Source organism: Adelges cooleyi, unplaced genomic scaffold (assembly GCF_023614345.1).
Source record: "Adelges cooleyi isolate 19-005CV unplaced genomic scaffold, UGA_ACOO_1.1 ACOO_flye_CR_arks_rails_tigmint_CR_PRNA_30, whole genome shotgun sequence".
In the NCBI taxonomy this organism is placed as follows: domain Eukaryota; kingdom Metazoa; phylum Arthropoda; class Insecta; order Hemiptera; family Adelgidae; genus Adelges; species Adelges cooleyi.
In genome coordinates this window covers 12340493-12365717 of record NW_026095971.1, presented here as the reverse complement: position 1 = coordinate 12365717, position 25225 = coordinate 12340493, and the positions used below count along the sequence as shown (strand labels likewise).

The 25225-nt window shown below is 30.6% G+C and overlaps 1 protein-coding gene across 10 annotated transcripts in view; it reads right to left on the bottom strand.

Moving 5' to 3' along the window:
* The window catches only part of LOC126839113 (RNA-binding protein Musashi homolog Rbp6-like), a 269406-nt gene that overhangs the window by 235393 nt on the left and 8788 nt on the right, over positions 1-25225 (bottom strand). For all 10 annotated transcript variants that reach the window (XM_050574160.1, XM_050574163.1, XM_050574162.1 and 7 more), the window contains exon 2: positions 20847-20887. In XM_050574160.1, the coding sequence (XP_050430117.1) occupies positions 20847-20887 (41 nt within the window). The remainder of the gene's footprint in view (positions 1-20846; positions 20888-25225) is intronic.

Sequence of the window (25225 nt, the reverse complement as noted above, 5' to 3'; positions counted from 1 at the left end):
CAGCGCTCGTCTAAAGCATAAAATATTATACAACACTAATTCGACGACTAATGGATGACCGTTGAATTTCGTGTTTAATATTTAACTGTACATTTGTATGCAGTCGCAAAATCTAATTTAACCTGATTATTGTGAGAAAAATCCGGATTGAATAAAAAAAAAAACAGGCCTTGAGGACATAACAGTTGCTGCTTAATATCAGTTCCACACTTCCTTTGCAGTAGGTTATTATTATGAATCAACGGGACTATTCATTATTATTTGTTGTCATTCGCGTTGAAATATTTGACACCCTAGGAATACAAATAAAACATATTATAAACCATTGTCTACATTGTCTGTGCCTTAACCCATGTGGTAAGACTTTAGCGTGCAGACTGGGGTAAGAACGCTAGGTTTAGTATTAATTCTGACCCGTGTGTGTGGTATTTTCGGCGAAAACGAAATAGTGTGGTGTAAAGCCGTGTACTTTAAGTCATATGATTTATATTCGGTAGACGTGCATTCCACCGTCACCACACACTTATTACATACATAAGACTGTGTAAATTGTAAGTGTAAAGCGAAACAGGGGAGGCGAACAACGGAAGAAAACAAACTAGATCATTAATCACCACCGAACACTTTTATTGCATAAACACAACGCCGCGTCGCGCCTATTTTACCGGTAAAGAAGAAAAAGCCATTATAAAAACACACCCGAGCCGATTTTTATTTTTTCATCGACCACGTGCGCGAAAACATATTATTACGAAAAATACATTAGCAGGTCGTACCAGTTATTCTGTAGTGGTCAGTGTTCCAATCTGTCAAAAACTTACATTAGTATAAGGAGTAAGAATTTTAACCTTTACTTCTTACTACTTATACTAATGTTTGTATGTTAGACGATTTAATAGTGTATGGAAAATCAGTTATAGTCTGAAGCACGTTTATAATAAGAGCAAAGTTAAATTATGGCGGGAAAACTGACTAAAAAAATCAGTAGATTGAAGCGTTGACGTATAGTAATACAACGTATAATGGAGTATATTTTTTTTTATTTACAATTTATATAGGTATGATGGAAATACTTACAATATTTTTCTTTGTAATCAAAAACAAAAGACAATAAAGTACTAAAACGTGTGGCACTAAACCGCCTCCCTATTTTCTTAAAAGTCATAGTTTTTAAAAATAGTTTTTTTTTATTATTTATAAATTATTAAATAAAATACCGTTTTAGATCATTACTTAGATCACATTGACACGAACACTAAATTGCCGTGATCGGTTTAATATTGTAATATTGTCTACTCTATGATACAAATGCAACGGTTCCATGTGCAACATCAGTTCAGTCCTCAATTAAAGTGTTAATTAATAATTATTAGCATCAGTTTGTTTGATATGACGTCCATCATCATAAACTAAACCCGAACGAGTAACATGTAATATATAATTTGGTTTTAGTATAAGAAAATCATCGTTACTTTAATCTATGGAAATATATCATAAGATACTCTACTCGTATGTGTCACAGCGATGATTTTATGTTTCAGAACGTCTTCCATTGTCGTCATAATATGTCATAATGTAAAAAATAATAATAATAAAAACCTGTTTTTGCCGGCTGAGTGACCGTGAAGTCATTTAATAGGCTACAATTGTTTTTAAAGACTATTGTCGACTGCAAAGACCGTATTATTTGCCACATGCAAACATTGCAGTAATATATTTATACAACTATATAGATAGTTTTAAGTTTTTTCAAAAAAAAAAAATACCTATATTCGACGAGATGTCTAAAAACTAAAAACCTTATTATTTTAGTATTAGGGTTTTATTTACATGTTATATTAATTATTTTTAATAGTTAATATAACATGATATTTCTCAATAGTGTCACACTTGTAGAAATATAAAACGAAACTGAATTATTTATTTTATTCAACAGTTCTGACACACATACGCCGAACTCGCTCTTAAAAATGGTTCGAGAAATGATAATTTCTTACTATTTCTAGGCTCAATTTTGTAATAATAATTTTAATTAAATATTTACCAGAACAAGAATTGAGGAAGTTTGATTTACATCCTTGTTGATCGTGGCAAAATTAAAAAAAAAAGCTTATCTCGTTATTACTATAACGAGTCAAAAAAAACTAAACACACTTGTTACATTAATTACTCTATCTAGTAGAACTCGTCAGTTTTATCGATCAACTTTGCACAACAGTTACGCGCGCTGTGACCTATTAATTAAATGACATGTACATTTGGTTTCTAGTCTAATTTCATGAACACGACCGGTATCCGCTGTACCTAAAAGATACTGCCGGCATACTTTTTAAACGCGTTCGAGTACGGGACGATAGAAAAAGAAGATCTAATCAGTTAACGAGAAGAAAATCAAACACGTTGATACATATAAAGGGAGTAAAAAAAAAAAAACTAAGAATACTTAATAAAATGACAGTATTTGCATATTGTTAATAATTTAGTACGACTTAATTAAGCAAATGATAATCGGTTTTTAAAAACTTAAATGTTGTTTCCACGTCCGCCGGTTTACATTTTTGGCGCACGCTATCACTGTATTATAAACCTGTACCGGACACACAAATAATATAATATTTGGCAGCGGTACGCACGTCCCGTCCATTGTAACCGTTTATGTGTATTCAAACTAAAAACAAAATCAAGTGCCATCGGAGGTGTGAAAATAATTATTGTTCAACATATACAGCCGCCGCACTTTCCGTACTTTCCCTCGCTTCAGCCATTAGGACGCAGCCAGCTAATAGTCATATTATGTCCAAGATCATTGTATCCTACCATTACGAGCACGAAAATTAAACCAAAGTCACCGCGGGTAACCGTCGAAAAACAAAATCAAATCATTGTTGACATTACACGTGTAGACCAGAACAAATACGGTCGTTGGTCGACACTGTACCGACACAGACAAAAACTTAAAACAAACCCTATACTTCAAACACATACACGACCAGCTATGTGATAATCGTATTTAACCACCCCGGAACGAACGCATGCGTTAAACTACAGTATATCGTTCTGCCACTAGGTAGTTTGTTTATTAGAATTCTAACGACTTTACACAAAACCATCGGGTGTAACGTCTGTTATCTAACTATAAAGATTCCGTAAGGGAGCACTGTGCAAATCCCATTTGTTTGGCAAGAATGGGGTGTTAACATAAAGACCATACCGGATCCGGGTCGCTACCCGGCGCGAAGCAAATGGCAGGATCATAAAAACGGTCCTCACAAATATCCTTGGTTAAAAGAAATGTCTTACCAATAAAAGAATATTAAGTGTAACATACAACACAAAACATAAAACGATTCGACCGAGCTTTAGACTTGCACTGATCTGTTTCTCTCACCGATTTTAGTGGCATGCAATAAATAATTATGTTTTATTTGTTTTAATTAAAATCTTCCAAGTAGATTTGTATTCCCTTAGACTTGACTCTGCAGTGCTCGAATAATCGGCAATTAGATGTTTGTAACGAGGGTAAAATATATCTCTCGATACTCTTTCAAAAAAAATTAATTTTTTCCCCTTCTTAACTGATTAAAAAAAAATTTATCTTCTCCAAGAAATACTCGATTTATTTTTTTAATTTATTTAATTAACAATTGGTACCAAATTTTGATCGTCATTAGTTTAATTATTTAAATAATTAGGTACATAATATGTGATGTTTATACAACAAACTCCCTTAACAACAAACAATAGATACATTATATTTTAGAGAATTTAAAACAATTCCACTATAAATGAATAATTAAAATTACATTACACGAACACTTTTCATATTTGTGAGTAATGTGTTGTTAGTAATGTACTACCAATCTTGGTTAAATCAGGAGACACGTGTGTGGACGTCACTGCCACTGAATTGAGTCCCTATAAATTATAAATGTAAACGAAAGATGTATAAGTCTTATCACTTTGACTCGTCCATGATGACATTTATTGATAAAAAGTTAGATGTGACATTTTACACTGACAGTAAGTTATGTGAAAATTCAAAGCAATCCATATGAAATTGCTATAATTTTATGCTTCTTGTCGAGAAAAAAAATGAATATTAATCTATAAAAAAAAAGAAAACAATGATTGTTTAACTCCAAGATATCCGCTCTGATTATACGCGATAAACTTTCCGCTTCCGTTCTAATATTATAATACATTATATTTCGACGGATATGCAAAAGATACGAGTAATTAAAATTATGATTATTATTTGTATTGTGTTGTAGCGACGATTTACGCACAATATACAGTACACAGTCTATACACATCGGTACGAGACCAATGTACTGTTATGGCGGTGACGATCATGGCCGGCCGACTGGAACGTGCTTTAGACTGTTTCGACGCGGTTTAATGTATCATTTAATTATGCAGATTCCATATTATTATTATTATTATTTCCCATCGTTATTATAATATACAGGTTTGAAATTATCCTGACTGCATTAAAACATAGTATATAATATATTTACCATTTTTATTTTTAATTGGTTATAGGTACGATTTAAATTAATTTAATAGTCGTCTAATATATTTCAAATAATTACCTCGAAAACGAGTAAAATATAATTAGGTAATGTAAAATGGATAAAACGCAGTTTGTCTAGTGCCTACAATACGATTGAACGTAATATAAGTATTTAAAAGTGAATATTTTTTTTGGAATGTTAGCGTATAATAATATTTTTAAACGTTCGTACTAGAAACTCGGTAATGTTGGTATACTAGTTATGTGTACGAAAAATACAACTAGATTGATATGAACGAGATAAAACGAAAAAAAAATAGTAATAATAATATAATAGAGAGAGAAGAGACAAAGAAAACAAATAAACAATTCGAATAAATCGGCGATTTTGAGACGTAAACGTTTACATGCCACCGCAATGCCTTTCATACATGAAATGGGTAAACAAACTGCACACCGACGTGGCATCGTATTTACGCGTACAGCTTGTTCTCTTAAGATAAAATTTAATCCGTCTTAATGTCACAATACCGTTAACTTTCCGTATCAACAATTTAATGTAATAATAATTGAATTGAAAGTGAAAGCCCATGATAGTCAATAAATACACATCTTAATAAGACTTTTTTTCGTGTAACAAGGGACATGTTGACACATTTGGCTATTTTTTATTAGTTTTTACGAAACAAAGTTTTGTAAAATATAGTATTTAAATTGAACGGTCTACCTAAAAAGTTTTCTAGATGTGTAAATGATATAAAACGACTATCGGATCCGAACATTTTTATACGTGGAAGTTGTTGAAAATTGTAAGCGCCAAAACAAGTGAACTTCATCGATTAGTACGCACCTGAGACGACTGATTAAATATACAAAAAAAATATCTTAATTAGATGAATTGCTGTTTTACGGTTACAAATTATGATCATAATGGGTTTAACACACTTACACCAAAAACAAACTAATACCTAAACAATATTCCTGTCGACGGTACGAGCAACATCGAACCACAGCCCTGAAGATGGAATGTGCAAGTTTCCGAAACGTTGGCAGAACAGTCAAGCTACTCAAATGGAAGTATCCGCAAGTTGTGTAAACAGTGTAAATACAATATTATTATCCCACTCAAGTTTTAATAATTTTTTAGGCTGTTTGTTGTTACTGGCGCATAACAAATAAAAGATAAGTAGGAAAAGTTAGCTAAAATAGTAAGGCTATATTCTCGTCGGATCGTTTTATTAATTTGATGCAACTAAGTATTCTTTTAATTAATAACCATTGGGTACAAAAAAAAATGTATTTCCACATACAATTGTATAAGTCTGTACTCAAGTTAATTTTAAAATGATAAATGTACTGTTTCGTTGTATCCGTTTTGTATTTTTGTTTCGTTGATGAATATCGAAAAAAATACAAAAATTATTTTTTTGGGATTTAAGTGAGTAGATGAGAAGAAAATAAAAATTATAATTCTAATCTTCTTGTGTACGATTTTTATTCGTTTTTCTACAATCTCTTTTCTAAGAATTGATAAAAATATATAAAATGTATAGATAAAAAAAATGTAATAACGTTTAGTTTTTCAAAAAATAACTTTTATTAATTATTTAGTTTTAATTTTCATCACTTGAATAATTAGATCGTGTCCTAACCGCAACTATTGCCTTATTTTGTTAAGACTTCTTTCTAAGACTTTCATGAAACTGAATTGGAAAATATACAGTTTCATGAAAATAAATGCGTTACTATAATATATTCATTACTCGCTAAGTAATGAATGCATTAGGTTACTAAAAATCAGGCATTAAAAATAATCTAGATTCTAGGCTTATACAATATTGCGTGCGCTTATTAAACGAAAAGTTTTTTTAAATAATCAATATTTTTTACGAAGACATTCCCAAAATGATAACTTGCTACTAACCTGACCATTAGTACTTATGTCATAATATTATCTTTTTATGGAAGGCGGAGGCGATAATACTACTGATAATTATTAGAGTTATACGGGGTTTTCCTGGCGAGGCGCGTTGACGGAGGATAGGGCAAGTTAAGAGTTTTAATTGCGCGACAAATAACTATAATAAAAATTGCGTTTTTTCATCAGACTGTACTACACGATAAAAACAATGTTGAGTATTATCACACATAACGGATAATAATCCGTTTGTTTTTCCTTCCACCAAACGTCATTAAGAACAGGAGAGTTAGCGGGACAATAATATGCACTGTGTGTGGGTACATGATATAATACACTTACGTGTATGTGTATATAAAATAAAATTCTCAAACAACAACAATGGATTACGTATGCGTGTCGCCGTCTATAGAAATCGTTATATTAAACGTTATTAGTGTCTTCCGGGCGGCGGTGGCGCACAGTTTTGTTTTCTGTCAGCTGTGTTTATCCACGTCAATGAGTATGTGTGTATGGTTGTGTCACACGAATTGGGGTGCGTGCGGAAACGACAATAATTCGAGAAAAACAAACATCAGGGGATAAAACAAAAACAAACCACTGTTTGTGTACGCCTAAGACGAACGCGGTACGTTTACAATGGTAAAAACTATATTCAATGATTTATCAAATTTTGTTACTTTCATGTCAACGCATAATAATTATTGGAACTTAATTTACAACGACGTTATTTAAAAAAAAAAAAAAATAAAATCAGGACATAGGTGTACACAAAAACCGTAAAACAGACAGGGGTTTATAAGTAAATGCAACCGTGGTGGAAAATTCGCTCAAGCGATAAGACGTCTGGTTCTTATATTTTAATATCTATTACCGTAAAATTTAAAACGTGATGAGTGATATCCATGTGATGTCTAAGACAGGTTATAAATCATAAGAACAATAGTATTGTCAATTTTGATACTCCGTCAAACAGCTCATGAAACTACCTATTTTTAAGTTCATAATTTTAACCACGAGACATAATTAAAACATAATGTATGTCAGTACCAGTTGATTAAAAAACTTTTTTTTATAATTCCCGATTTAATTTTTTTTTTAGCATATATTAACCTAATTGAACCCACATATACCTAACCTAATACTAAACTTAACCTAGCCAAACATTTACTAAAATGAAACAAGGTATTTTGCTATGAGTTTTTTGTCAAATCAAATAGGGAAGTAGTACAAATAAGAGCCATTGTACCTTGGTTTTGAAACATTTCTCTGCCTCCAAATCAAATACTATTGGCTCTTATTAATATTATGCCAATGATGATATGCTAATAATGTTTTTGTCAGAGAGCACGGCGCGTCCCGTCTTATGGTATAATGTAATTTTAGGTTAATAATACTCGACTGTTTTGGTTTTTGGTTACTATAGCGAGTAGTACGCGCTACGTTGGAGTAAAATCAATTCGTTTGTGTCAGATCAAAGTATATTATTGCTTTGTAGATATCTTCGGTTAATGCGCATGGCAGATACAAAATAGCTTTGAAGCACGTCTAACGGAGGTGGCGCCCTACTGTCTAAAAATAATCGCATAATAATATTATAAGTTCTTTTGTAATGTACTGTTCAGTCTGGTCTTCTAGACGTTGTGTTTTTTTATGACCGACAGATGTTTCTTCTCTATGTATCGGTGTGTGCAAACACGTTGTAACGGCACTTCTACGATCCTTTCCGATCGGAATGATGTTTGACAATGAATGAATTAACTACATGTAAATTAAATATATTTTGTTTTGTTTTATTCATTCCAGTGTTCATTTGTAACATAATAGTCGGCTTCGTTACGGCGGGAAACCTTTTTTATTAGTATTGTACTTGTTTTCAATTGAAAAGCAGCTTTAAGACCGAAAAGTGTCGCAGACAATATAATTTCCCCCTCTATTTCAAATAATATTCTAGTTATAAGGCTTAGGTTTAACGACCCAAAGGCAGGTTTTGAGTGGCAATTCCTGCCGGAATGTGAATTTATTATTACTGTCAGACTATGTTATTTAATGCGATTTGCCGGCTGCCGCACAAGTGAGTGGCGTAATTGCCCATGACATGATGTGTTTTATTTAAAAAATCGGCAGGTAAATACGTGTGTTTCTCTTTTTAACTGATTGTGTGTGGGCGTGGTGTGGCGACAGTTGAACGTGAACGTCTCAGTTCTTTTTTATATTTAGCTCAATGTAATGCAAATTCAATAAATACCTTTATTTTTATTAACAGAATTTTGATTTTCTATCCAATAAAATTACAAAATTAAAGTAAACAACATCATTTATCTGCATCTTTTGCCATGGCATAGCTACCCGTTGCAACGGGACCACTGTCGCAGGGCATACATATTACCGTGTAATATATTATATAGAGCGCAGAAAAATGTCTTGCATCTGGGCACTTAATCTCTAGTTACACTACTGAATTCTATTGATTTATGTTTTCTATAATCTTAAAATATTACAGTAAACATCAAATGGTTTTTGTAGTTTATTCGAATACAAACGATGATTTTAAATAATAATTGATATTATGTAGTAAATCATTTTAGCTGCATAATAAAATGTATTGATACATTTTGACCATATTGTAACAGATTGTGAGTTCGCCGTCAGATCATTACCCTTTGGTTTCGGCAATTTTATTGGCACATCTATAGGAAATTTAAAATTGGAATATTCCTACCCGTTTAGTGCCAAGTGTGAACGTTCAGTTGTAACGGAATTCTGAAACCTAACCTCTTAGGAAATTAACATAAGACAACGTTGGTCTTGGTGGCCCAAAATTCAAAAGTAGTAAGTAATAACTCAGTTGAAGGTTACAGTCGACTTAAGTGCACAAACGGTTGCCGATTATGAAAATACATCAAGGACAGTTCGTTGAACACATTTAGAACATTTTAAGAAATGTCTTGTTTCTACCTCATCAAACATCAAAGCTTATAGCCTATCAAACATTGAAATTCTCGACTTTACCAATCCATGGTTTTATGCAGTTTATTTATTAAACGATTCCGTCCATACTTGAACGTTACCAATATACCATGTAAGTTAAGTCATGTAAATTATATGCATAAGCGTCTGTGTGTGTGTGTGTGTATTAGCGAAAAGCTAATTTTATCGTTGTCTACATTTTCGTGTTCCGTCAGAAATTGGCGACAAAATAATTAATCAATTGCATTGGTAGAATTTATCACCGTCCGCGTACCACAACGGAGTACAGTTTAAATTTATTAATGAGAAAAAAAAATGCAATAAATAAAAACACGCGACAGAATAACGGAAGAAAAACAATAATATTGCTGTACAAGTTAACAATTTTTTTTTTTGCTGCATTTGTTTTATTTTATGCAACGCATTTTTGTTTAATACCCGTTCTCATGTGTAGGTATAAAATATATCATCATAGCCGGTACAACAATGTAGACGCATTCCTCGTGTTAATCATTAAATACACCATGTGTACACTGTACTTATATAATATTATATGAAATTGTGTTATGACAAATTGTACATTTTTCTTGTTCCCCAACGGACGCTTTATTAATTATGGAAAACTATGGGAAACTGGCGAAGGAGACAAATATGAAATATGCAGACAAATAATACAAAAAAAAAGTAACTTGGTTTATATCGCCAATGTTTGTATATATTTTAACAACAAAAGGCAGATGTCATAAATTAATAATTATTATAATTAAGTGAGTAAAAATAAAAAAGCGTTAACCGATAATAAAAAGTAATTTAGAAAAAGTGTAAGTATTGGTAGAATATATTAACTCAAAAAGATTTGACCAAATCGCCGCCACATTGAATTGTATTATAAAAGTTTTAAGAACATAAAACATTTATTATTTTTTTTAAAGTTATTTGTAAAATGTAAATAATTATATAATTATCTGGGGCTGCAGTAACCTAATTTATTGCTAATAAAATGTGCTTTTTACACTAGAATGAAGTCTGATTTCTACTAAAAATAACGATTAAATATTGTTTTATTAGTTATTAATGAATGCACGAGTTATATGAAAATAAATGTACAGAAATCTGATGAGGATTAATTACCTCCTTAGACATAATTTGGTTTGTATATTCAGCTATTTATATTAAGAACTAATACTTTGTTCGGGTTTTTTTGCTTATTTTAATAAAAAAAATTTATTTATTTTAACCCTTCTAGATTAATTTGTTTAATCCTCACACTTGATCAGTTTCTCGGTACTTCGCACTGACATTGGCGCAAAACGATACCAATTGTGATCGAAACGATTAACTATACGTTAGTGTGTAACACTAACGTCTAACTTACTTTGTAACACTACAAAACAACTGTGCGTTGTTCTATAGTGTTGAGAGTTATGTCACCAGAGCAACAATCCAGTACAATCGGTTTAGATAGAATCGCATACGCCCAAGGGTAATCACGATAGAAAACGCTGGTCTAGCGTTATTCGAGACGGCCAATTACACGGTAGCCGCAGACGATGCGTTGCTATAAAGGTCGGGAAGGTACATACACACACATACTATATTTGCACCAGTCTATCAGTTGTTTGGCCTTCGCTATACTAAAGCGAACATGTATGTATGTACACAGCGATGACGTGCCCCGAATACCTCAGCGCGTAAAATGCTCAAGTCCAAAAATAACGGAAATCAATAGAGCTTTCCGATTGGCGACAACCGTCGTATTTCGGCTGCTAGGTTAGCAAGCGAGCGGCTTAACCAAACTGAATGTAAATTAACAGTTCGCCAAAACGTTGAACACATATTTAACTCGGATTTGCGTTACCGACGACAAAAATATATATCTGAATACATAAATGTTATTGGCAAAAACGTGTATATAGTATTAGTTAATTATTTAGGTTTATTTTAGGCGAGGAGGGACGTCTAGCGCTGAACAGGCGTTAACGTAATCGCAAAAGACACACAGATAGTTTTCATCTTGGGTTGCATGTGCTTCGACACTATTCGAGAAAATTGTTAGTACAGAAAACTTATGAATTATGTATTGTAATTAAATCGTTTAATGTTCATTAGTATCACACATGCACCCGACTACCGAACATACTACTATTTGTATTATTATTATTATTATTATTACACAGTTACAAATAAATCACCGTACGCCGTTGTGAAGTATTTTCATTGATATTTGAAGAGGAGGGGGATATAATTTGGATTACCTAAAAAAAACAAAATTGCTTTGATAATTACATGGTTTAAATTAAAGTACCTAGGAAGAAACAAGCGAAAAGTACAGCGCCTCCCCTGTAAGAAGTGTAATCGGTAGCACTATTGTTTCATCGCCAACAAACGTTGTGGGCGTGTGTTGAATTCTAATTTTGTATTTTACAGTAGTAAAACACATATCAAACATATATTTAAATAATATATACATGACAATATAAGTCAACCGATATGTGAGGGGTAATTAAGTATCCATAGGTTAATAAACTAAAATATAATTATTAATTATATAGGTTTAGAAACTTAACAAAATTGGCACCTTGAATTTTTTTAAATAAGAAAGAAAAGCATCTGTTATATTATTATAAACATCTTACGATAAATAAAATAATACAACAAAAGAGTTACACCATTTGTTTAATATTGCCTATTAAACAATTTGACTGTGTGCGATCTGTCTGCATTATCTCTGTCTAATATATTGATGAAGTAATTTATACTACTAGATTTTATTAATCAACTGGTCAAGAGAGATATCGTACAGTGACGTCATTAATAAAAAGGTTAATTAATGAATTTATCTAGGGCACCGCATAATGAAACCACATCATATCCACATCAATAAACCACATCAAAACTTTGTATTTTTATCAAGTATTTTAAAACAAAATATTGTACTTAGATTCCTTGATTTAAAGTACTGCCATACTTTATCATAGACAGATGTTCTCGAAATGTGTTATTACATAAAGACAAATATTGTTCACCTACACGGACGGCAGTTACTATTAAAAAAATATTTGGTGAAATTACTTTTGGAGCAATTTTTTTTTGTTATCATATCTTCTGTGAATTTTCTTAAACACTGTTGCCCGTAGATTATAAATTATAATGTGTATTGTCAATGAAGAGTGGAGAAGCAATAAACCGAAACAGGAGGGAGAGACCTTTATATTTTTGTTTGCGGCTGTAAACCGGAATCTTACGAGAGTGTTATACGATTCTAAGTTTTTAAAAGGGGTAATAAAAGATACTTTTTATTTGTATTGCAAATATAGTATGATACTCGACTTACACAGGATTTGCAGTCAATCCGAATAACCCACGTGGTCCGGCACCTGTCAAAATATTATTTTTTCTCCAATCCATAGACAAATATTAAACCAACGGATAATATGTTTTTACTAAAAACATGATGCTTAAAATTCTAAAAACTCTTTTGTATTACACGGAAAAAATACATAGTTGGTTCAACTAAAATTATGGTTAATATAGGGACACAATAAATCCCTAGTTGGAATAACTAACTAAATAGTTGGTCTAACTAAATTTTTGGTTGAAGCAACTATATATTTAGTTGGGCCAAATAAAAAATGTAGTTGGGCCAGCTATTTATTCAGTTATTCCAACTAGGAATTTATTGTGTCCCTATATTAACCATAATTTTATGTGGACCAACTATGTATTTCTTTCGTGTACGGGTCGGTAAAACCACTAAGATTAAAATATGCCTTAACATGATTATTATGATACAATACAATACGCATTATGATAGAATATATTATGATATTATTAAACTGTAAACATTTAGTTAGAGATTAACATTTATTTCAGTCGCGTAAAACAAAAACGCAATACAACACACGACTGGATGAAATCAAGTAAACTAGTAAATACAATAATAATATTAATATAATAAAATAATAAGTAAGTTACATAACAAACGTAAAACATTGCGTAAAGTTCCGTTTAAAATCATCGATTTTTAGTATAAAAATAAAACGAGAAACCACCCTTGCGGGAATAAATCAAATTCGGCCTGTTTTATTTCCATTGAAATTTACCAGGAAAAGTAAATAGAAAATATCTTATATCGATTGAAGAAAAGAAATAAATTACTCAACATGTAAAATGAAACCGAAATTAAATAAGTTTTTCAGCCGAGTCTGCAACCACGAAAGAGCATTTTCATGTCCCGTTGAAGTACCGAATAAATATAGATTAGTTGTGGAATTATAATTTAAAAAAAAAAAAATTACATGGAGCTTCCAGTTACAGCATAAGCCAAGGAAATTAGAAAAATATGTACAATCATGTTTCTGGCTAAAATTGTAGTGTTTATTATCTGACCAAAAGTAACTTAAAATAGTTAATTATATAGAGAATTAAACTGTTTTGAATTTATTATTTAGTTCTAATTAGAACGTTGAACGTACATCATATCTCTTATCTCCTATATCTTACCCCTATCACTCACCCCTATCCCCTACCCCTATCTCTCACCCCTATCTCACACCCCTATCACTCACCCCTATCTCCCACCCCTATCTCCTGTCCCCAACCCAAACCCTATCCCACCCCCACCCCTTATCTCCTACCCCTATTTCCACCTCCAACCCATCTTCGTGTGGTAACGCTCTTTTGGTAACGCTTTCTTCGGTTATTTGCCATAGCTAATTCCACCCCTTTCCCCTTTCCATACCCACCTCATCTTCAACCCTTTCGCTTTTTTCTTTACGCTCTTTTGGTAACGCTTTTATGGTAACGCTTTTTTCGGTTATGTGCCAGAGCTAAGACATGAAAATGTCAAAAGCCGGACAATATGGACTGAATCTTAAAAAGGCTTTCAGTAACTTCTTTACATTTTCATTAATATACTGCAATAAGAAAAGCTTCAAAATCGTTTCCCCGCGTGTGTTGCCACCGATATAGACACCGTAAAACGCGTTTTTATATATTTTTACTTTATCGTTTATATAACAAGCGTTATCTAAAACGTCGAAGAAAAAAATTAAAATAACCTAAATTGAACACAAAAAGTAGAGAAATCGTTTTATTCAGTCCGCCTACCAAACCGAAATCTGACAACAGCTGATTTTCTACAAATAACCAGTGTCGTCATTTTAGTTTTTGAAAGGGAAAGCAAAAGTTTTGACCGGCCAACACATGAGTTATGTTAAGATACCCTATTATTACCCTAAATTATCAAGAATGTGATTTGATTCTTATCAATGGTAGATACCATACCCGGCCACCGTCACCAGAGGGCGCGGTTAAATACCCACAATGGCACCCTCCTCCAAATGACACCACTGCAAGAAACTAAAAGGTTTGGCCTTTATTGGGACGGAAAGATCGTCATTGTATAATATATGAAAGTCAATTGATCAAGATTTAAATAGTAAATAAAAAAAATATATTTTATAAACATTATTCAAATTTTATCCTACAACCCTAATATTTTTTTTAATGATTAACTTTAACAGAGGACTAACAAATATCGGTGTATAAAATATGTCGTTACACTTAATTGCAGCTATTATTATTTGGCACGCAATGAGCCGACTACATCCAATTACAGATTAATTAGTACCGCCTGTGCGTTCGCTTAATTAATAATACGATTGGCAAGGCGTATACGTTATATGAAACGTTTTATGATTTATCGTGCACATTTCGATTGTTCGATTTTATCCATAAACATTAGGTTCGGAATGACAAAACAAAATTCATACTTATAAAACACAAGTTACGGATTTTTATATTTAGTGCAACTCCTCAATATAAAAAAAAAAATTAATTTAATCTGTACCCAATACTAATTGGTAAACAGTTTCTGTTGATGTTTATTGCAGAAAATAACTTTAATTATTAAAATTGGACTAATCAATAATGACTAAGCCGTTGTAGCTTATATAACTCATTACGTAGTTTTTTTACTATTTTATAATTATTATATATAAATGTATACATATATTAGAGTGTCCCTTATTTTGAACTTTTGGCTCCTAAGGTCTCAAACTACTCTAGTGGGTGAAATAAAAGGCCTTAAAAGTTTCAATGCTCTAACGCAATTGATACCCGTGTAACCAAGCCGGTGAAGTTTCCCATTTAAATAACATGGAATTATCGTAAATTTTTTTTCAATATTTTCGAGACATAAAAAAAAATCTTAAAAATATGTTACAAGCGATTTACTATTTGGGCATAACACATACTTTTAAAAAAACTTACAAACAAAAAAATTGTAATTACCTAATTAGTCGGCAATATTGCGCATTGGGTAGTGTCAAAATATCGAGTTTGCCCGCTAAATTTCGTAAGTTTTCATGTAATTTATATCATTTTCACGCAGGCGAATTAAGATCCATCCCTGATGTTTACGTAATTTCAATATTTAAGTTTTTTCATTGTTTATATCATAACAAGAGTATATTGTTGCATTTAATTCGTAGAAATCAATACTTTCGCTTGCTTGAAAATGATAATCCTGTCTATATATGCTGTAAAAAAAATTATATGTAAAACCCCAAATTTATGGGAAAACTCGATATTTTGACTCTGCGCGTGGGCAAAATGGCCAACTAATTAATTTTTTAATCTTTTTTTTGAGACTTGGGAACATAACATTTTGATAAAGTTCAATATAAGGGACACTTTAATATATATAAAGGGTGTACAAAATGGCCATAGCAAGTCAAGTGGCCACGTCGTATATTTCTGTTATTAGAGTTATTAGCTATTCAGTTCTTTTTCCATATGTTTATTATTATCATTATTATTGACTGATAAATCATAAATGATAATAAGATACGCTGTTGATGAGTGATAACCGAAAAACCATTTTACGCCCGGCTGATTTAAAGGAACAGTTAGGTTTAAAAAATGATATTAATTACTTTAGCCACTAAACTGATTTGATCTTTTTTTTTATCGGACAACACATATTTGTGGATACAATAAAACCAACTTTTGTTGAATTTAACAGTTGCTAAATGATTTACCCAGTAGTTAAAATAATAACTATAAAAAGGGCAAAGTCGCCACTACTAATTATTTTCCATTTTCATTCAAGTTATTATAAGTAAATTACTTTTATTATTATTATAAAACGAATTTTGCAATGTTGACTACAAATACTTGTAATAATTATTATTATTATTTACATGTTTTATAAAAAAAGATTTCTGTTTGTTTATTTATTTGTGTACGATTGTGTTGATTGAATTTATTAAAAGATTTGATGAAAAATATTGTGTTTTGATTCAGTTAAAATAGAAAAGTTATTTCAGGAAATAATATGACAATATTATGTTCTAGTTGAAAATAAAAATCATCTACTATTGGGCAAAGTGTACATAACATGGCCAATTTACCCTATGTGGGTAAATTCAATTGAATTTTTAGTAATAATAAAAAACACATTTGGTAAAGATAGAAAAGTAAAGTTTAAGATAAATTAATATTGTTAGATGAAATTAAAAAGTTAAGAATTATATTTTGTATACAAGTTGTTTAATTGGTAAAATTTAATTTTATGATTTATTATTTATTAATAAGTACTTTGTAAACGTAATCAACTTTTATATAGTTAGTTTAATTTTAGCGCATACGGGTGATCCAACTAACGTAAGACGCTCATTTTCCATGAAAATATGAATATTAAGAGCATTTTTTCCCCTAAACTTTTAGGTAAAAATTTAACTACATTTTTCAATATTTTGAACATTTTTATTATCAATCCTTTTAAGCCAAAAAGGGGGATTTTCGGTTTTTTTTAATGGCAACATATATCTTTAATTACATAAGTTTGTAGACAAAAAATGTAAAAATATGTTAGCGTTTGAATTTTGTATTTTCATTTATCTGTTCATTAGCAATGACTTTGTAAAGATAATACATTTCCTCTTAATAATTATCATACTTATTCGGTTTTCCAAAACCGGTAGCACATAAAATTCATATATATGTTTGCATTGGCGATAACATTCTAACAACTAGGAAATCACTATAAAAGATTTTAAAATAATGATAGACAAACGGTTCTTATCTACAGATTTCTTAGATTACAGGTTATTTATTAATTATTATATATGATTATGATACAGAGTACGGTAAAACGTCAAATTATTTATATGGGATTTAATAAAACTACTAGTCTTTTTAGTAACGATTGAAAATATCAAGTAAAGTAAAAAAATCAAATGTATGAACAAATAAATAAAAATTCAAAAACACTAACATATTTTTATTATTTTTGGTCTACAAATTTATGTATTTAAACCTTTTGCCATTTAAAAAAAAACAAAATTCCCCCTTTTTGGCTTATAAGGGTTGGTGATAAAAAATATCAAAATATTGAAAAATGTAGTAAAATATGTACCTAAAAGTTAAGGAAAACATTTTTTTTTAATATATTCATATTTTCAGAGAAAATGAGTGTCTTACGTTAGTTGTATCACCCTGTATATGTATGCAGTTGTTTTAAGAGCAAGAACTTACAGACCTCACCCATCGTAAGTTATAAATTAAACTAAAATATATCAATAAAAATATTGTTTTTTAACATTACAATAAGTTATTTTAGATACTAAATGATTATTGTTTAAAATGTGTTTGGCATTTGTTTGAGTGTTACCAGCATATCAATATTGAGTTTCAAGTTTACATAATACGTTATTTGGCTTAACTACTAATGCTTAAACCTAACGAAAACTAATAAATAAATATCTGTTGTAAACAATATAAATAGTCGAAAGACAGACGGGTAAGTGACGCCCTCGTTTGTTCCGGGTTAATATTGAATTGTTTGGCTTCAAACCATATGGACGTTTAACCAATGTTATATTATACTTTAACCGTTTAAACGCGGACATTTTATTTGTATAAATTATTGGAGAAACACACATTAGAAAATCCCGTCGTTGTTTCTTATGTAAAATGCAAACATGCGTGCATGTGTATTTTATGGTTGTGTACACTATTTTTTTATGTTAAATAGTTAGATGACTCTTATAACAATTTGTAATATTTAAACGTAATAAATATGATTTTGAATGCGGCTACTTTTAGAGTATTCAAATAAAATATCTGGAACTATATTGACTGCCTAGTTTTACTTTCTCTCGTTAGTTATTATTAATATATATATATATATATATATATATTTATTAAAAAAAATATATTTATTTATCCATAATAACAAGTTTTATTTTGTTTAAGTCTAGTCAAAAATACTAGTTAATATTTTATAAAAGTAATCTCGTTAGTTGTTTCTTCATTCCTTCCAACTTCATTCCTTTATAATACAATTATTCAATATATCCATGTACACGTAAATGTTTATTTGAATTAGTCTTATTATATTAGGACTTGTATGTTATTTTAAATTTTAAACTTAAAACAAGTTAAAACGTACTTAATAAGTTGAAAAGTTTAAATTAACTCATTATTAGTTGCACTTTTATAATACAATTTCTAACGTTTTAGGTAATTTATATATATATATATATATATATATATATATAGATAATACATTTAATAACTCTAATGATGTTAAGTGAGTACACAGAGTTTATTCAACTAAAAAGAACCGGGATTTCTTTGAACAATAACTATTGTTTTATGAATTATCAATGTTTCAGACGTCTTTAAGAGATATTTAATATATTGGATACACGTTGCGTTTTACATGTTAAGAGCTCACATTTTCACATAATATATAATTGTCCATTGTCAACATCTCGTCAAATGCGGATAGTAAGTATATAAACTAGTGAAACCTACAAAACGTCGCGAAGTGCTCGGCGTCGGTTTTACCGATCTGATAGCTGACTACCTTTTGTTCTGATTCCCACACATAATTCCATTACCCAAAAGTATTATGAACTTACAAGTACAGCAAAACGTCCAATCGTATAACAAAAAACTACCTACTAAAGTGTCTAACGGCGATACCAAAATAATCGCTGTTCCGGGTAGCAATGTGAGCTTAACGACTCTTAATTGTAAAACGAATACAAATATTTCCAGAAACTAACGTCCCTTGCGTTAAATTGAAGTAAACAACCTACATACAAGAAAAATATTAAGTATCAGCAAAAATCGCAAAAGTTAAACAGCAACAAGAAACAGCATAACATTTTATAGTTCGTTACACAATTTAAAAGCTTGTCGGTATAGTTGAGTTTGAGTACTGTGTTGGTATGGAAGATACTTGGGGTAGGAAATGGCATGGATAAACGCTAAACATTCCGGGTGGTCACCCATCCGGGATCAAGCAGCGACTGACGCAGCTTAAACTCTGTACCTACACATATTATTCTGATTTTCCACCCGTCCAAACACTACAACAAAAGCATCTCTCTCATAATATCATCACCGTTATTATTATTAAAATGCGGTGCACCGTCACCAACACCTTTATCTGGCTCATGCACACGCACGGTTGTTTTTTGGCCTGTGTGTAGATGTAAGTTATGTATGTGTGTGTATGTATGTATGTATGTATATATTATGTGTGTATGTATGTGTATGCCGACGATATTTAGATTTTTGACAAACGACGACGGCGGCGGTGGACTAAAACGCCATCACTTTATTCCGAACACGTCCGCCGCTTTACGATTGTAATGAGTTATTTGTTCCCCATCCGCGCCGTTTGTGTTTTGTTTTTTTTTCTTTCCAATTTTTCTCCGATGCCAACAAAAGAAGCAATTTAGAGATAAATACGGCGGCGGCTGCCAAATCTACACAGCCAGGACCCGACACAGCACAATCAGCAAAACGCCGAATAGTTTACTAGCGTGTTTTTTGTTTTACCTTTAAAATTACATACATATCTTCAGCTGTTCCATGTTTGATACATGAAGTCGTAGTCCGTGGAACAAACAATTTTTTTTTTTTAACATCATCGATAATATTGTTGTAATATAGTATAAAACCCAACATTATATTATTTTATTTAGGTGTAGCAAGTATTAAATTGTATCATAATAATAAATTGAATTTTAAAAATTGCTAGTTAAATCGAAATGTTAACAAAAAACGCAAGGGAAACTTTATTTCTTTCCTGTGTTTTAGCCCAAATTAATACGAACAAATAATTAAACGTTTACACAATCGAAAACTGCACGCGACGCTTTTTTAGGTAAAATTTTTATGATTTCGTTTGAAGTTTTTTAATGTAATTAAAACTACTAAATTTGATGGCAACTACACGAGCATGGCCGAGAAAACTCACTACAATGCAATACAAATTTTGACAATTTCTACTACTTCGCTCGATCTACGTTCATTATTGACTAGCGTACTACTCGCAACCTTGTTGTAACTTAAAAATAAATTAAGGAAATATTATTTTAGTTTAGTTGATGAATAACAACAAAAAAAAAAATTATATCGTACCTGGACTTGTTTGCCAACTCAGGCCTCCAATGAACATTTTCCTGTAACAAAAAAAAAATGATATAATTTTATAAATAAAATAATATAACTTCATACAACGCGTAATTATAATATTATATAAGCATACTATTTTTAATATTATGAAATATCAAGTTTAAATTATAATATTTTATGAAAAATTCTATACACGGTGTCAGTTAAAAATATAGAAGGTAATCAAAAATGTTTTCCTATTTTTCTAAGTGTCTTAAACAAATTTTATATTATTGCCTAAAAAGTGTCTTCAACCCCCTATTACATAATATGTCTCTATAAAAATGCTCCACGGCCGACAATGTCTCTAGGTATTTATAGTACAATAGTATAAAATAGTATTCTTATAAAAGCGCTAGGTGCTAATTATATCTATAATATTTAAGGTCGTACCATAAAAAATATTTACGAGTTTTTAAATGCTATAATACGAGGTCTGGTAATAATAATAATTATAATAATAATATTAGGTAATGTTAGCCGATGTGGTGATGATGGCGTACGAGGTTCAAGTGTTTGCTGAGATGTGAGCTGTTAATACTTAAATCATAACACGCGTTTTACATAATGGTCCAAAACGTAAGTTAGAACATTGAGATTGCAATCAGAATAGGAAATCGGTTGGCTTAATTAAAAAATGTTTACTCATAATGTTTATGCACATAAATATTTTCTTTTTAGTTAATCTAATTAAAAACCTGATCAGTACAAAATATATATTAAATACCTAAATAACCTTTATTGTGAAATGTATCAACTACAAAACATAGTTATTTGATTAAACACACACGATCGATCAGAGTCTGACAACAAGAGTTTAGCGATAGTTTCTGTGTTTGTATTATTTGAGGTTTATGTTCGTTTATCTTTCTATCTCTATAGCTTGCATTGTCTTTGGGTATATTTGGGAAAAGGCCAAATTACACTGTCCTATGTGATCAAGTGCCAACATTTTGGAAAAATACTGCATTCAAATTTCTTAATATAATTATTAGAAGCACAACAATAGCGTTGTGGATTATATAAATACTGACAACCTTAACTACATCATGAATGAATTAGCTATTAAATGATATGACAATGTTATTGTTAGTTTTTCAAGTAACAAAATGTATTTTACTAATGAAAATCAATTCCAACTTATATTGTTAATAACCGCTACATTAACAGATCACTTTTGTGATTGACACCGCTATCACTATTAAGTAAAATACTTTTTTTTTTTTATATTAGTTAATTATAAAAAATAAAGGGTTTTTCATCAAACGAAAAATAATAATATACACTGTATACTGCGAATACATCCATAATGGGAAATGGCCACATCGTCCTTGTATTATACGAAGAAAAACTTCATTAAAAAACGAAAATGAAATTTCATCGAATACTTCTTCGGAAAATTAGAACTATATTAGTCGCAACTAATTTTACTAATTATAGATGTATCTGTGCTCAATTTCTTTAGATAACGCAAAGATTACAGGTTTATCAGTATTTGTGTACCCGGTACTGTACAGAAATTAATTTTAACTGACATTGGTATAATTCTTAGTAATTATTCTCATATGTTTTGTTGTAGCTTGTAATAATTTAAGTACCTAGGACCTAGGTATTTGTTGAAGCTTTACTATTCACGGAAACTTTTTCGATATACGTTCAAATAAAATATTAAAATATAAAAATACCATATTACAATAATATAATTTGTGTAAATATTTTAAGGTAATAAAATGTTTGCCTTATTGCACTCGTATAACTAAATGACTAATTAAACTGGTATTACTTCGTGTAGGTCTCCTATAAATTTATTTTTGTATATGCGCAGTGATGATACGTGAAGATAATAATAATATAGTTCAAGAAAATACAACAGAGATGGAAACAATTCAAGCTGTCATATTTTGTTTGATATTCAAACTCACGCATGTAGTCGTAATCAGTGCGCGTCCCATGTATCACAAAATGTCTACAATTTTTTTTCAACAAATTTATTTCAATGACTCATTTTTCAAATTTAAATGTATTCATTAAACTCTATGTACTAAAATAATATCCTTAAAACGTAGCGATTTCTAATTCTTTAGATATTGTTATCTAAAGATATTGCACAATTCATAGTAGGTATTACTTATACGTTTTAGTAAAACATCAACTCAATATTTATTCTTGAACATTCATAGGCTACATTTACCATCACGTGGAGATTAAAACAAATCCACCATAATTATCAATATTATAAGGTTTATATTATACAAATTCAATGTAACTTTCATTGGGATTTTCGACTAAATTAAAGGCCCATAACGGTTGGTACGAACAATTGATAAATTCAATGGCCGTGATCACGTGTCGCTCAATAATGTTTAAGGAAACTAATGCTACCAAATGTATTATTGGTTTTAATTTATTTTAATGGACGCTTGTGAAACTTATTGGTTTTATGTTATTTTCTAATACATTTTATTTTATAAGGATATATTATAAAATTAGTAGGACATAATCATGTGGCCTGTGCTTATACTGAAGTGTTATACGGACACATATTATAATAATGTATACCACCCATGAGTGACAGAGTAACATGGTTATGTTGTTAAAACCACTGAGTACCACAACCGCAGTAGTAAATTAATTTTTGTTATCGAACAAAAGTGGTGATAGTCAAATATAGTTTCAATCACACGTGACACGACCACATAGCGTCTGGTGTCTGCCGCCTGGTGCTTGGGTACACGTAAAAAAGGTTATAATAATTATCGCCCCGTGCAAACAGCTTTACTGTTTTGTAAACCGATTGTTTAAAAAAGGTCAAGTGACGGTGTTGTAAGTATTGGCCGGGCGGCACGACTGGAATACAATTTTATTATGTTGTCAAAAGTCTGTTTGCCTCGGTGCGGTCTTTGCTCGGAAACAGTTTTCGGTGTGTCTTTGTTGCTGTAGTTCTCCGAGATCTTCATGATCAGAAAATATAGGAATTAAAGAAAAACAAAATTTTAAAGGTAAAGAGTCTCATACAAGACCCTGGATAGATAAGACGAGTAAATAGTGTTTTGAGAAACCTTGTTTGGTTTGCATAAGATTATTGTTTCAGGCTGAACAAGGCGGTGGGGAAGACTGAATGGCTTTGCTTATCTTAATATATATAATATATTATAATGAAGTGTCTGAGAGTGTTAGTGTGTAATATTTTCAAATACTTACTGAGAACTCACGAGGTTTTACACTCGAGAATATTTTTAAAAAAATAAGGTTTGTACAATACAATAATTTTTCTGTTTTTAATGTTGTTATTCTCCTTTTTCGATTGGATATTGTCGTCATTTCTGTTTATATTTACTTATTTTATTTATTCCAATTTATTCACGTTACAACAACGATGTGAAAATAAATAATAACAGATGAAAAATTCAAGTGCAAGATCATAATATAAAATAACAACGTTATATAACATTTAATTAATAGGTGTTAAGCGTACCATTTAAACAAGACATTTCCTTGTACCATGCGCACATATTTACCGAAATTAATACTGTTTTTTAACTTTTTTACGCAGTTATAAAACAGTGTTCCCATTTCCAACTGACAATTTGAACGATGAACAAGACAATTTGAATTTTCATTCCAGAAGAGTACTCGTCTAAGAAATAAGTAATGACTGATCAGAATTCAGTTTAAAACTATAATTTTATAAGAGTATTACGGGTTTAAATTATAAGTAAGTGGGTAGTGTGGTGTATAAATCGCTTCATTCTTCTCGCAAGGAATATAATCTTTGTAGCACTTATAAACGTCATAATTCTATTCAAAAATTATTGATCATTCACTAAACATTAGTATTATTGTTTTTCTAATGAGGCAAAAACAATTTTTACTGAAGATTAGTTTAAGAAGTACCGTCCCATAAACATTAGGCGCTCAATTTGTTTTATAGTAAGGACAGAGGAAAGTGTAAATCGGTAAAAAAAACTGTACCATTTTAACAGATTTATCAAGAACTGCTTTTATTAAATACATAATAAAAATACGTCTCTATAGTTTTTATATTCAATATTACATAACAAAAATACTAAATCGTATACTTAGTTACCCTCAATACTTAACAAGTCAAATTTAAAAAAAAATGTACTATACTGTCAATACAAAGTAACTCATCATATTTTAAAATGTTTGTTGTTAATGTGTGTGTTTTTTTTAACTCGACAATTTGTAACTCCGTAAAACCGCCAGAAAGAGATTAGCTCTAATTTAACTGATGAGTAAGACAAATTATAACTAATAAATTAAAATGCTTACGCACATTATATAATACCAACAATATTATACAGTGTATCATTTCATATGCAATA